We start from the raw sequence: 15,173 nt of genomic DNA on the forward strand, positions 1-15,173 counted from the left end.
TGGAGATTATATAATCATAATGACCCTCTAAACCCTTGTTTTCTAAATCTACACGTTTTCAGTACAAAGTATGAGTTTAACAAAATGGGACATCCTATGTTCTTCATATGCTGAGCAGATACTGAAAGCGGTGGGGGGGGGGTCTTCTCATATTTAAGTATAGCATCTCATCATTTTCTTCTTTATTTTCAAGGGAACAAGACTGGGAGTTGTGACATCATGAAATCTCCTGGATCCTTTTCTTCGTCTTGGATACAGATTATTAGAAGGTTACAGTAAAGCAGAAAGAATGTTGCATATAAATGGTAATCTACTTTCTGTTACTCTCGCTGGGAATGTTTTTTCCACCATTGGACGCTGTTATGGTAAATTATAAAGCTGTTTCTCATTCAGGTGGCCGCGTATTGGTGGACTGTGCTATTCCACAGCAAAAAGGACTCATAGCTTCCTGAGCCAATTGTCGTCGTAGATCAAAGGTGTATTTTTTTTCATCCGTATTTCATTTGGGACAAGAATGGATCGCGGAAACGAAGAGAAATTCTTTTGATCTGGTAACGGACTAAAGCAGTATTTCCACCAAATGCCCTTTGTACAGTTGGCAGAACCGTACCGTGTCGGTCCACTTGGAGTCATGCTTACATACGGCACGCCAGCATCCTCTTTCTGCTGATATCTCGGAAGCTTTGCAAGCAAAAAAATGAATGGAGGAAAGGCGTGTGATAGAGGAGACAATGATGGGGTCGCGGCGGCGGTGCAGGTTCCCGTTGGCTGGCAGCGGCGGGTGGATCAAAATGGCGTGCTTTACGTTAGGTAAGCGATTCCGGTAGCCGGTACACGTGAGCTTGTCTTCTACAGGTGGTGGAGCTGTCTGTCATTTAAGGTGCTGTCCCACCTGCTCGGTTGATTTTTAAAATGTTTGAAACAAAATGCCGTTGACCACCCAGTGCCCTTCCCGGAAACAATTCTTTCGTCAAGTTACATTATTGCTGGGAACGCTTTATTGTCAAGTCATGCAAAACCGGGCACCGATAGGTGGTTGCCATGGAAACTGGAAAGGCTACTGAAAAGTTTGTGTTTCTTATGTGATTACTCCTTCACAGGGTAGAACAGAATGACAGATCTGCCAAGGTTTGTTTAAAATAGAATGCAGAACAGTTCCTTTTAAAAGAATCTGCAAAAACATATATCGGGCCAAAAATGTATATGTTAAACAAAATCACTGTTTAATTTTAGTAATGTATGTGTCCTGCGCAAATGGTTTTGGTATCAGGGGGAGAAAGGATCAACAAAAATGAAAATGTTCTCGGATGGATTGAAATCTTACTGAAATACTGTGACTTTTTTTTTTTTTTTTTTTTAGAAAATTTTACGCTAAGATAGATCTTTAATCTGCCGATTCAGAGCCGTGACGCTGTCTGACCTGTACAAGAGTTGATGGGTTTTTAGGTCTACAGCTCCTCCAGAAGTCGCTTTCTTTGTTAGGTTTCTGTTTTTAAGTTTATTTTATTTTACTTGCCTTAAGCTTTTCTGCTTGTTCAGCAACCCTTTAATTTTTGTTGCTTTTTCTTGTCTCGTGGAGACATGGCGGTCTTGCTATCCTGCAGTCCCATGTAGACATCATAACAACGCAATCATCCTCGCTAAAGGATTATGGAATTCTGATGCCCCTGACAAATGTTTCTTTTTGCTATTTCTTTACATGGAGCAGAGAGATCTTTGGCTCCTCATAATGTCGCAAGTACCATAAGATCAGACAGGATAAGTAATGGCTGCCTCAAGAAACTAACTTTACCTTTCAATGCCGTTTATTAAGAAAGGAAAAAAAAATAGGAATTGTGAGTGTAGTGTGGGGTATTCCTCACCATGTGGATTCTGTGACATGAAAGGTATACATACATCATTTAATATACATTTCAATTTGTTCACAGCCCCAGTGGTTCCCCCCTGTCATGCCTGGAGCAGGTCAAAGCCTACCTTCTTACAGATGGAACCTGCAAGTGTGGGTTGGAGTGTCCACTAATTCTCCCTAAGGTACTAGTTGGCCAGTTTCAGAAAGCGATCCCTTACAATAATGCTATTCAAGTGATTTCCATGGCCACGCTTACCTTGTTCCACCCCGTCTGAATTTGCTTTAGGTGTTTAATTTTGACCCCGGAGCCGTTGTGAAGCAGAGGACAGCAGAAGATGTTAAAGCTGATGAAGATGTAACGAAATTGTGCATCCATAAGCGGAAGATCATCGCTGTGGCTACACTTCATAAAAGCATGGAAGCACCGCACCCGTCGCTGGTCTTGACAAGTCCAGGCGGTGGAACAAGTACGTTTTTGGCATGCAGACACTCCTTTCATTGCCGGTGCCCTGGGAGTACGATGCGAACTACGTATTTTCCTTTTTATATAATAACTCAAGCGTGGCTGGGAATGTGGATTAACCATACGTAGCCCGGGCGGCACAGTAGTGTAACTGGTGGCAGATGTTACTGGAGAGGTTCACTTTGCCGCACTTGATTTTGGTTCTTCTAAATCTTTGATGTCAGTGGTAATGGCTGCGGAGGTAACCTACCGTATTAGCTGCCCTCATAGTCCATGGATCTTGACCACACCATATAACAAACGTTTCACAACCTTTTAAAAAAAAAAAAAAAAAAAATGTCTTGGTAAACGATATTAAACGGCTTTACAAAGTATATTCTTTGATTTGAGAAAGCAACAGGTTTACGCAAAAATAATTGTGTAGCGTAACATATAACTTATTTAACTTTGGCATCTTCCAATTATCCTCCTCAAGGAGGCCATGGCCTTTTCAATTGGATTTTGTTACCCTTATAGTTATGTTATACATACATGCGTACCTATCTGCAGATGTCTGCATACCTACGTATATACATATTTATATGAAGTCATTGTTTCTGTTAATTACAGATTCTGCTCCTGTGGTGCCTACACGTGCAGCAACTCCAAGGTCGATTAGGAATAAACTGCATGAAGGAGTCGTGAATTCCTCTCTGCCCGAATGTAAAAACCCGTATAAACTTATGGTCAAAGAGCACGTTGGAGGTCAGCCACATGAACTGCATTCTGCTTACCCAAGGTCACGATTAGGTAGCAGTGAACATGGCCAAAAGTCGCCATTCCGCGGGGGTCATGGTGGAATGCCAAGTCCAGCTTCATCGGGATCTCAGATATATGGTGATGGATCAATATCTCCACGGACAGACCCGCTGGGAAGCCCTGATGCATTTGCAAGGAACAACTTTCACGTACCGCCTAATTCTAGTCCAATTCATGCTAACCGGACTCCAATATCTCCACAGTCCCTAATGTTGCATGGTTCACCAATGCAGTCGTCTTGTGCGATGGCTGGAAGGACTAATATCCCTTTGTCCCCCACTTTCACTAGCCCAGTATTAAAGAAGACCATGTGTAACTATTCAGCTAACATGGATATGCCACGGCCGATGTTTCATCATAAACCGACACAAGCTCCCCCTCCGCCGTTGCCACCGCCTCCACCGCCTTGTGCTCTTCAGAAAAAGCCATTGACGTCTTCAGAAAAAGACCCCCTCGGTATTCTTGACCCCATTCCCAGTAAGCCGGTAATCCAGAATCCTGTCATCAACGCAAACTCATTTCATTCAAATGTTCACGCTCAGGTACCTGTGATGAATGTAAACATGCCACCTGCCGTCGTTCCTTTGCCAAGCAATCTTCCTTTGCCAACTATCAAACCTGGTCATGTGAACCATAGTAATCATGTTCAAAGAATTCAACATCCAGCTTCGACTTCCCTCTCACCGTCACCGGTGACCTCCCCGGTTAATATGATGGGACCGGCTATGGGAAGGATCGAGGCGTCCCCCCAAAGATCACGCTCATCTTCCACGTCTTCGGATCATGGGAATTTTATGATGCCTCCTCTAGGAACGCAGCCCGCGTGTGGTGGGATCAAAGTTCCGGCAAAATCACCAAGGTCCAATCTGGGCTCTCCGAGGCCATCGATGCCATCGAGTCCATCTACTAAGCCCGACGCACATCATCAGTTCAAAGACATCCACAACCCATTGGTAGCTGGAATGAACAATGTGTTAAATCCCCCGAACAGTGCTGTATTTGCCCCTTCCTCCGTTGGCAATGCCCCATTGAAGAGTCAGACAGGTCTGCTGGGAATGCCATTAAACCAGATATTGAACCAGCACAATGCTGCCTCTTTTCCAGCGAGTAGTTTACTTTCAGCAGCAGCCAAAGCACAGCTAGCAAATCAAAATAAACTCGCTGGTAACAATAGCGGTAACTCCGGACCTGTTGTCGGTTGTGGCAACAGTGATGGGACTAGCACTTTAAACCCCATGTTTCCGCCTGCTACCAATATGCTTCTGCCGACGGGAGACGGGCAAAGCGGTCGAGCCGCCCTGAGAGATAAGTTGATGTCTCAGCAAAAAGACCCCTTAAGGAAACGGAAACAGCCGGCTGCTGCGGTGTTGAATTTATTGAAACAATCGCAAGCGGACAATGCTGGAATCCAAAAGTCTGGGCCAGATCTAATGAGAAAGCAAGGGCAAAACTCATTCCCCGTGAACTCCATGTCACAGCTTCTCCAAAACATGAGTTGTCAAAACACTCATATGAACAGCAATAGTACCCCGGGTTCCGAGAACCCCAATTTAGTCATGCCTTGTCCTCCCAATCAGCTTAATTTTCCGGAAAACAATATAAACTCCTCTGCACTTCATAGTTCGCTGGCGCACAATTTACCTCTTCGAGGTGATGGCGTTCCCTGCCAGAATACGAACTTTGTTCACGGGGGCGCTCCCATTCCCAACAACCACCTCCCTGGCCCAATGAATCCGGTGCCCAGCGGCGGCGCCTACGGGATGGCAAATCACACAGGTGGCTCTTTACACCTGAACCCACCCCAGTCGCGAATGCAGACGTCATCCATGCCAATGATCGCCAACAGCATTAACAGCTGCAGTCAAATGAGTTCCGATGCAGGTAGGATTTTATTCAGCATAAAGGGTTTGTACTAGAGGGTGGTGGAGACAGAGATCCTTCACCGAGTTCACAGGTAGTAACAAACCCCAAAAATCACGCAATGTCAACATGGCATTGATCGCAGAATCCCATTTTACCCGACTATATTTTTCCTATCTTTTCTTTTGTTAGCGGTATTTAACCTGATGGTAAATCGTGATCAGATGACCTATTTCATCTACCAATTTAGGTTTAGGTTATGCAAGATCTGTGCCGTTCTCACAGTAGACACTCGCCTGGGTCGATCCTTTTATAATGTACAGTTAATGAAATATGTTATCATCGCTTATTTTCTAACTAATCCTCCTCTCAGCATCACCCTGTTCGCATCTTTCTTTATTCCGTATATAGTTTTTGGGGTTTTTTTATATTTTACGAAATGAAATAGCAGCTTTCAGCAGCTACTGTGATCTGCCCTATTTTACTAGGTTTCCAACTGGTATTTATGCACAATTCTGTGTATCTTTTAATTACTTTTTTTATTTCTATACTTATTTTTGTTCCTGTAAAACAAACAGTGGTTAAAAGGCCCCCCCCCCTTTGTTGTCCGGTTACACAAAAAAACTACACAGGATGGATAACATCCAACATCAATGCGTTTCTATGTATTTTTGTCTCGATTCCAACTTTTGCCAGCTTTTAAAGGCACAATGGCCTTGGATTTGAAGAGCGTATTTTTGGACCGGTTACGTTCTAGCCATAGATTGGCCCGTTCTTAAACGTTACACGCAGACTACATGTTTGGTTGCTTAGGTTTACATTGAATGTTCTTTTCTTACATGAATTGTATTATTCGTTTAAGCATAATTAAAGTCAAAATTAACGCTGTCGTAATTTTGTTGACGTTGTAGGGATTCCAGTACCTTTGTCATCTGTCGCAATCGCTGGCGCGGGTCATCCGGCAATGACGAAGACCACATCCGTTCTTCAGGACGGTGTAATAGTCACTACTGCTTCTGGAAACCCGCCGCAAAGCCAAGTCCCTATGGCCGGGACTTACCCGTTCGCCGGCCCCGAGCACCCATCGCATTTTACACAGAACGCTACGAATCTGCCCCGCTCCATGAACTCGAACCTTCTCGGTTGCATGCCCATGCCTTTACAGATGAACCAACAACATCTCCTAAATCAGAACATATTGCATATGCTACAGCCTTCGACAGCAGAAGGCAAGTCTGAGGTCAACCTCAATTATCCCTTTTTTTTTTTTTTTGTACAGCCTTTAGAATATTTCTAATTCATTGATAACGCCCGGTGTCCTTTAAGGTATTTAACGTGAATATTTTCTAAATTTCGGTACGGATATATTTTATTATTTTTCAATCGCCCCTTCCATGATTTGTTTGGTTATAGTGAATATCTTTTATCCTACCTACATTAAGTCGTTACTCACCCTAGTTTTGTTTTTCTTTTGTTTGTTTTATTTTTAGGTAGTTTTAGGTAGTTTAGGCTTTGCAATTAACATCCCCAAAACATAATCAGATTGGTGTAATAAGCTGTTAAGGAGATACATTCTGTGCATCAGGGTTTATATGCAATAAGATATCTGTCTAGTGATTATTGTACACAACCAACCCATGCAGATGGTTCCCGTCTTTAAGAGTAACAGAAGAAAATTGTTTATAAAAATGTTGATCGACGTATTGCTCTTTGTGCGTTTCAGGCGACGTGTCTTCAATGAACAGCACCCTCAACAACCATCAGCTATCTCATCTTCAGTCGTTACTTAATAACACTCAGATGTTCCCATCAAATCAACAACCGCAACAGCAGCAGCTTATTCAGGGGTACCAAAATATACAGGCAATGAAAGGGCAAACCCCTCTTCCTCAGCCATCTAACAATCTCAACCCGATGGCCTGTTTGTTCCAAAACTTCCAGGTAATTCTATAAAATGTTGCAACTGTATTTATTCTTTTTGGTAGATTTTTACGTATCTTTTTTTTTTTTTTTCTCATTTTCTAAAAGAATAATGGTTATTTTTTGTTGTCTTAAATTATACCCAATTGCATCCTGTGATTCTTCTTCGGTAGTTTAGCAGATAAGACCTTATTAGATAACTTACGATGGAAGGTTTTACTGGAAATCTTAGACGTAGACTCGCACAGTCATATCTGTAATGCCAGTGTGATACCGCTCTAGGGTGTATCGTGTCTGGAATTAGCTCTGTAAATGTAATCTGTATCTGTTGTAGATGAGAATGCAAGAGAATTCAATGTTGTCAAACAAGGAGATAAATGCTCAGATGGGAATGTCTTCATTACCGGAGAATCCAAACACAACTCTTCCTCCATTTCCAGATAAACCCTGTAACATCCAACAAAGGACTGACCCATTGCTCGGGCAACAGTTGAAAGGTAATTTACGAGATGGAGACAACTCGGTTGATGCAATTTATAAAGCTGTGGTGGACGCTGCAAGCAAAGGCATGCAAGTTGTGATCACCACGGCTGTTTCAAGTACAACGCGGATGAGTCCTATTCCAGCTCTAAGCGCCATGAGTGCCTTCACTGCGTCGATTGGTGACCCGTTATATCTCTCTAGCACCGTCAGTGCAGTAATTCATGGGAGGAACATTGGAAACTCTGACCATGAAGTCAGAGCCAGGAACCCTAGAGGGAATCGTATGAGGAAGAGCTTTGATCACAAGAACATGAACGAAGGAGAAGGATTTGAGTATTTTAAGTCATCTGGATGCAATACGCCTAAAAAGCAGTGGAACGGAGGTCAAAGCCCTGGGGAAGCCAACCGGTGGAAATGCGAGGAGTTTATGGACCACACTGGGCAGATCCACCATAATCCTTGTCAACCGAGACCTGGCAACATGTCCGTATTACACCCCTACGAAGACGAGCCGTGCCAGATTTTGATGCCACCGAGACATTGTCAGAACGATAAAACGCTAGATGATAATTTCAGATTTAACCATTACAAAAGAACTATGATTAGTTTTAAGGAAAGGTTGGAGAACACTGTAGAGAGATGTGCTCACATTAATGGGAATCGAACTCCGCATCCAAGAGGGTTTGGAGATCTGCTAAGCATTCCTAAACAAGAACTACCTATAGAGGAGCAATCTCCGAGCTCTTCAAATAGTTTGGAGAGCTCTTTAGCAAGAGACTATGTCCACTACAACGGAGACTTCCATGCCAAAGGCATGAATGGCTGTGCCCCAAGTCCTTCGGACACTAAAAGTATCAGCAGTGAGGATGATCTTCGGATACCGGACTCGCCTTCTTCAAACGAGTTAATGCATTATAGACCAAGGACGTTTAATATGGGGGACTTGGTCTGGGGCCAAATCAAAGGACTAGCTTCATGGCCTGGAAAGTTAGTAAGGGAAGATCTACACAACTCATATCAACAAAGTTCAGAGGAAGGAAAGGTATGATGTGCTTTTCTTGTATTATAAATATTGGCTATTTTAAAAATATTTTTTAAACAATTTTAGATATGATTTTCATTTTCTGTCTCTGAAACTGATCATTGAGGCTAAGGTTGGGTATTTAGTTAACCATGACGAGGGTAGGCAGTAAGAAACTGCATGAAAGAACCTAGGTGGACATCACAAGTGTCCTGAAGGTCAGCAACAGTACCACATGGTGCCTTGTTGATTGGTCTTTTTCCTATGAAATTAAACATGGATGAGGTTATCTGGAATTTTAATTCTTGACATCAAAAATAAAGCATCTTTATGATGTCATATTCCAATTTTTCTCTCTTTTATGGACTCTGTGTCAGCCTGTCGGATCACATTAAGATAGACAAGTGACGAAAGCTTGTAATTATCCAATCAGTATGTCAACTCGAAACGTATCCTAGTGTTGGTGGATGTGTTACACGTTGGGGGGGAAGCCATGCATTCAGAACTCATTTGTGTAACGTCACTCTCGTGGTGCTTTCGTTCAGGTGGAGTCTGAGAAGCTAAAGACACTAACCGAAGGATTGGAAGCTTACAGTCGAGCGCAGAAGAGAATTAGGAAGTAAGACTACCCATTCAGGCCGTAAAATATCCTTTATTTTTAAGTTTTTAGTTTCGACGGCTCTTGCTTTACGTTAAATTTTCTGATCTTTTGACTGTAGTCGTCGGGAGATCTGTGTCCGATCAGCTTCCGCTGTCTAGAGAGCCGTGTATTTACAATCCCTTTAATTCATTGAGCGCATGCTTACTCGTCACATGGTTTGTTTTTGTATTTTTACTTGAATATAAATGGGTTTATGGTTTCTCTTCCCGGCCAAATGGAAGAGGGGGACTTCAAGTTCCTTGCGGTTCTTTTTTAATTCACTTACTCCCGTATACCTTTTCATTTTGAGGAGTGCGGTGCTGTCCCAGCCCGAGACTCCATGCCAATTGTCATAAAATACAGCGGACAGAATTGTAAAGACTTTACTTTACGCCTTTACGGTGGGAACTGACAAATATTGTTTGTATGTTTTTAGTCGATTCTCATTGTCTTCTTTGTTTCTTGGTAGAAGCGGAACACTAAACAACCATTTAGAAGCTGCTATACACGAAGCGATGAGTGAGCTGGACAAGATGTCTGGCAATGTAAGTCCGGCACTCATCATTCTTCATGGGTAACCGGTAACTGCCACGTCTAGTTATAGTCCCATGGGTTTTTAAGTTTTAATGTCCATTAATGTATTAATGGACATGTATAGATAGATATCACACACTTAAGTGCAGCTGAGAAGTTGTCTAGCGAAGAAGCCACTATCAACATTTAATCGTAATAGAAGTCTAGCTGTGTTTGGTGTAGTATCATGGCGGCCACTCGACCAGAAGCCTCATAAAGCCCAACTGCCTTATTCCCATTTTTAGGGGCTTTTTGAGTAACGGCGGTGGCTTAGAAATAGCTACTGAAAGCTATGTGTCACCGATTCTATCATACATGGTCGGTCTTAGCCTGGCCCACCGTATCGAGGAGCCGTTACTCCTTGGGTGGGCAGCTGGCCGTGGGTCCTGCGTGGGTTCATGGAGACGCTGGGACACCAGTCCATGTTTCCTTCCTAACTACGAACTGTATTTGTTGTTCTAGGTGCACCAGATCCCACAGAGAGACCGGCAACTGAAGCCTCCAAAGCCCAAGAGGCGAAAGATATCTAGATAACATTGAATGTCTTCACTAATGGTTAAGAACATGCACATTTATCTGTATATAGGCATTGATATTAATATATGTATATCAATATTTCTATGACGACTGATAGATATCACCACCTGGTGTATAGTGAAACAGTGGTAAATATTTTTGCATTAGGCCGGTGGGTTTAAACCCATCGAAGTCTTTGGAGAAAAAAAACAAATAATTATCATGTGACTGAATGACAATTGTTTTTTTCTTTTTTTTTTTTTCTTTTCTTTCTATGATGCTACAGTTGTGATTATAAAAAAAAAAAAAAGAGAGAATAGTCCAAATGTTTCCGATTTTACGTTTTCGATGTGTATATAGAAAATCCAGAGTTTCTTGCTGATAAGTGAATTGTAAATATTGTACAATACGGTCGCGTACGAGCTTACTGACTGCACACTTTATCTTTTACTGTACAATAATAGTGTACAAAAAAAAACACATTTATTTGGGTTTCTATCGAGTACACATTCCGGTGTATAGTCGTAAATAACGATACAGCCTAACTGCTTTTTTTTTTTTTTCTTTTCTATGATAGTATAAATGAAAGCTGTTTTTGTAATTAACAGCAAAAAGACAGGCATGATTATGTCAAACCGTAATTACGGCGTTTCACGTCATTCTTCTCCTTCCCGTTTCGTTCTCCATTTAAAATTAACCTTGCTTGGAAAGTTTGTACGTTCATTCAGGTCCCTGTGGGAGAGCGAGACGTTGCCGGATGCGAAAGGAAAATGTCTGCATGTCACTTACTTATTTTTGATTGATAATTCATTATTGCAATAATTTGGGGGGGGGGGGGGTTTGCCCCCCCCCTCCCTTTTAGTTCCTGTAAGCCTTCGAACCCAGCAGGTGAGAGCCTGGATTTTAAAGTATGCCCAAAATGTAGCAAATTTTACTGATTCTAAGCCAATTTGAATGCAGGGAAACCCCTCGATTGACTCGGGTAACGTTAAGGAAGTTGAGTTTGAAGTTTATTGTGTCCACGGCGTGTGAGGTTTCTCAGTTCCAGGCTTTGTGGGCTTAGCCTGTTCCCAAAATACACTGACATAGCGGCCAGGAGATAATAAAAACTTTCATTACAGAAGAGAAGCAGAAATAATCCTAGAAAGAAAAAGGGAAAAAAAAAAAGGGTGGAATGTTGCTGCTTTTTGAACCAGTCCACTGGTTGCTATGGTGATAAGACCACTTCTCATTGTATCCGCGTGTACCCATACTAATAATCACTAGTCTTTTGCATGGTAGGATGGTCGGCCTTCGTGGAGATTCCTGTTAAAATTCTGTTGCACAGGGACAGCATGAAAAAAAAATAAAAAAAAAAATTTAAATAGAAAAATATTTATTTAGTTTTTTTTAAGGAGCCAGCTGGTGGTTCCTATAAATGAGTTTTTTTGGGGGCTAAAAATACAGCGCTCCCGAGCCAATGTAGGGCGTTCTGGCTGCACTTGGATTACCGCAGCTTTGCCGCAATTTGGCAGGAGAATAGACGGGGTGTTTTAGTCCGGTAGAACCCAAAGTACCCCCCAGCCCTGAATTAAAACGCTTCCCGTTTTAAATCTTTCTCCCTGCTTTGCGTTTGAACCCACATACCGCCTGTATCGGAGAAGTCCTCTTCTTTCCTTGTGTTAGGGCCAAAAAACCCACCCTTTCAATCGACTGACTGCAGTTTCTATTGCTAATTTATATTTTGTTGTATTTCTACACTACTTGTGTTATCATACAAGGAAAAAAAAAAACCTAAAGCTCTGTACTCGTAATATAACTCGCCTAATACGCATGTATGTCCAATACAAGAGCCGTCACTCAGTATTAACCCATCAGAACCCGGAGGTGGCTGGACTCACTACCAGAAGCTTAATTTTTTTTTTTTATCAGTATTATGTAACATATCACAGATTTATTTTATTTAAGAAAAAAAAAAATATTTATACTGTTAACAGATTATATATTAATGTGGCTGAAACATGCTAGTTATTTTATTAACCAAATTATTTATGTTACGTAAAGTGAAAATGTGAAACAAAAAAAAAAAAAACACAAAAACACTAAAAAATAAATATTGAGCCTACAACATTGTAATTGCAGCAAAATATTAAATCTCCCGATCTGTATGTGTATATATATATGTATTTGATAAGAGGAGGGTAAGCGGCGTGTGCATATATATGTATATACACGGACGTGATGTAGTTCTATCCTGACTTTCGAAACCCGGTGGATGGCGTCAAGCGGCACGGAGCTACGGTGGCCTGGAGTCGACAAACCCGTTGTCTTTGTTCGGTTCATTTCCAAATCAAGCATGTGGACATCTCAACACGGTCTCCCCATAAAACCTTTTTGTCAAGCGATTCCCGTGTTCAGCATACACTTTTTTTCTGTTAAACAGCGTGTGTGTGTGTGTGTTACTTTTAAACTCGTTATTAATGTTACCCATATTTCGTACTAGCCTGCTTTTTATGCTGTTTTTGTCCACACCGATGTTATCCATAAAGATATGTATGTGAACTTGATTTCATTTTGGTTTGTTTTCATTTTTTTTCTCATATTTTCCATTTCTTTTCTTTATTCATAATTTATAATTGTCTGGTGAATTTGTTAATTTGTACCGATCAGCGTTTGTTCCCCCCCCCCCCCCCCCTTGATACTTTACATTAGTCTCTTATGTAAAGTATATGTGCGCTCCCTTGGATTATAATATCGTGTGCTCTAGGAGTAGTTTTGTTTTTCACGTCGTATCATTTTCAGGGTTTTTTTTCTTTAATTTTCAGAGTTTTTGGATTTATGTACATGGTTAATGTAAATATTGTGAGAATTACAGGTCATGCCGTGTTGTGACATTTTAAAAAAAAAATGTTGCACCTACTTTGTGATTAAAAAAAACAAAAAAATGTTCACATACATGAAATTCTACCTGCAGAACTATTTATTTCTGTGTTTAAAAGGAAGTTTTTATTGGGCGAGTAGTACGGAGGTATTTTTCTTCAATAAATTAATGTTTATCTTTTCTATTAGAATTGCTAAAAAAAAACAACTACATTTCTTATACATCTGACATACAATATGAACAAAAAATATCAAAACAAACTTGACAGTGTTATAATTTTGTTTAATTTTAGGTGATTTTCTCTAATTTTCTAAGTTTTATTATCTATTTTATCCAATTGAGTCGGAGCTCGTCTTTTTTTTTATTATTATTATTATAGTATATGTGAAGACAAATATACAAACAGCGCTTTGATAAGTCAGAGGAGGCAGGGGCCCAAAGGTTGGCCCCCAATTTTTTTTTGTTAATGGGCTTTCCCCTTACATGTGTGATTATTTCTAACTTTCATAGATGGCAACCTCTTATCATTTAAAAGTGCCTCCTTCCTTGGCTCATTGGATGATTGAATGAAACCTTCAGGCCTTAGTAAGCTTCTATTCACATCAGTGGGTTTTTTGTTTTTCCTCCCCAACCCCACCCGCCCCCATTACACAAGCAGAGTGGGGGGTGATTACCATATGACTACTAATCAATGTCCATGCCTCGTAAGAAGACCGGTGTTATCAAACGCTTAGCGTGCTGAATGCATTTCAATTCCTAAGTTTGTCTAAAATGTTAACGATTTTGGTTAATTTTGTATTTATTTGTAATCTTCTATAGGGTCCTGTTTTTGACAAATTTATCGATTTCAAGAACTAATCCATCTTAAATTCAGGGATGATCGATACGTTCTGTATACAGAACAGTTTATAAAGTGTCTTCCCTAAATATAAAGTGTTATGTAAATAATACTAAACACACGCACACCCGCACGAGCACCCGCACACGCTAACACCACTCCTCATTTCAAGTCACAAAATAATAATAAGGAAGATCTGCTTTGCAATTTTCTGTTCCCTTTTTTATGTCTTTGGTCCCCATGCCTTGAATGCCACATTAAGGTAATATTTTCAAGTGCATCTCATGAATTCTTCCCAATAACCTCCCATGATTATAGAACGATGGAAGATTGTGTGCCAAGGAGTGAGGTCCATGTCCCATTTATTTTTTTACGAGAGCCCCGCGTAAAGCTCACGGTGGAATATTGTTTATTATTAAAGAAAGTCGCACGGGAGCAACATGTTTATGATATGAAAATTGCAAGAGTGAACATTGCGTCTAATGAGAGCGTCTACTAAAATGAGTGGAGACTCATGAAAGATGAACCCAAGATTGCGATGTTTATGGACCTAGTGTGTCGCAAATATAAGGAACGCATGCTGTATCCAAAGCCATTGAGAACATCGTATGGAGTCCTCACATGGTTTTTAGCTGACATAGTACATTAGGAAAAAAACTATATTTACTAGTGTGTTGGGGGATTGATATAAACCATTAATTTCTAGGGGATGCAGCCCCTCCGGCCCATAACTTAAGGAATTTAGCCAATTGGGCCGTAAAGCTCTATGGGCCAATTGGAGCTCCTCTGTTACTGACCAACGTACACTATGGAGGCCTGTGTCTATGGCAGTGCTCCGTACCAAATGTACCGAGGTTCCTTAAAATGCACCCTGCCGGGATATGATGTCATATACTAGCGCTCCGTGTAGATGACGGTGGCCGGGGGGGTAAGTCTGAGGGGAGGCTGGGGCACTGCCCTGGGTAAGGTCTAGGACAGCGCCCAACCGAATTACACCACTGACTATAATACAGGACAGAAAGGACTCTCACAAAACGTAAGTGAATGAATGATTCTGAGACCGTTTATTTAACATGGAATAAATTCTGGGTCATTTTGTTACAGGCATAATAAATTACAGCAGTGCCTTTTTAAACTTACATGCGCTAAAGAGCATCCTCGTTTTATGTAAATCACAATCTGTTGGGGAGTTTTCGTAGTTTTTATTGTATTTCTTCATTCTTTCGCTTTCAAAGCCGCTGTGATTTTTTTCTACTGGTGTAAGGAGATGCAATCAGGAGGAACTCTGCCACTCTCTGCAGTGATTACACTCACTAGTATTCTAAGAAAATAAACTTTAACAGATCCATCAT

The 15,173-nt window shown here is 41.1% G+C and overlaps 1 protein-coding gene across 1 annotated transcript; it reads left to right on the top strand.

The window, feature by feature from the left end:
• The first annotated feature begins 697 nt into the window (after window positions 1–697).
• Window positions 698–10,141, top strand: LOC149285183 (methyl-CpG-binding domain protein 5-like). The gene is made up of 10 exons (XM_089495752.1): window positions 698–810; window positions 1,929–2,031; window positions 2,136–2,316; window positions 2,922–4,991; window positions 5,882–6,199; window positions 6,694–6,911; window positions 7,225–8,415; window positions 8,940–9,013; window positions 9,504–9,579; window positions 10,070–10,141. Exons 1-10 carry the CDS (start codon window positions 698–700, stop codon window positions 10,139–10,141), a joined length of 4,416 nt encoding a protein of 1,471 aa, XP_089351878.1.
• Window positions 10,142–15,173: the final 5,032 nt, after the last annotated feature.

Source organism: Sceloporus occidentalis, unplaced genomic scaffold, assembly GCF_023333645.1.
Source record: "Sceloporus occidentalis isolate IW3139 unplaced genomic scaffold, rSceOcc1.0.p SCAF_83, whole genome shotgun sequence".
NCBI lineage: Eukaryota > Metazoa > Chordata > Lepidosauria > Squamata > Phrynosomatidae > Sceloporus > Sceloporus occidentalis.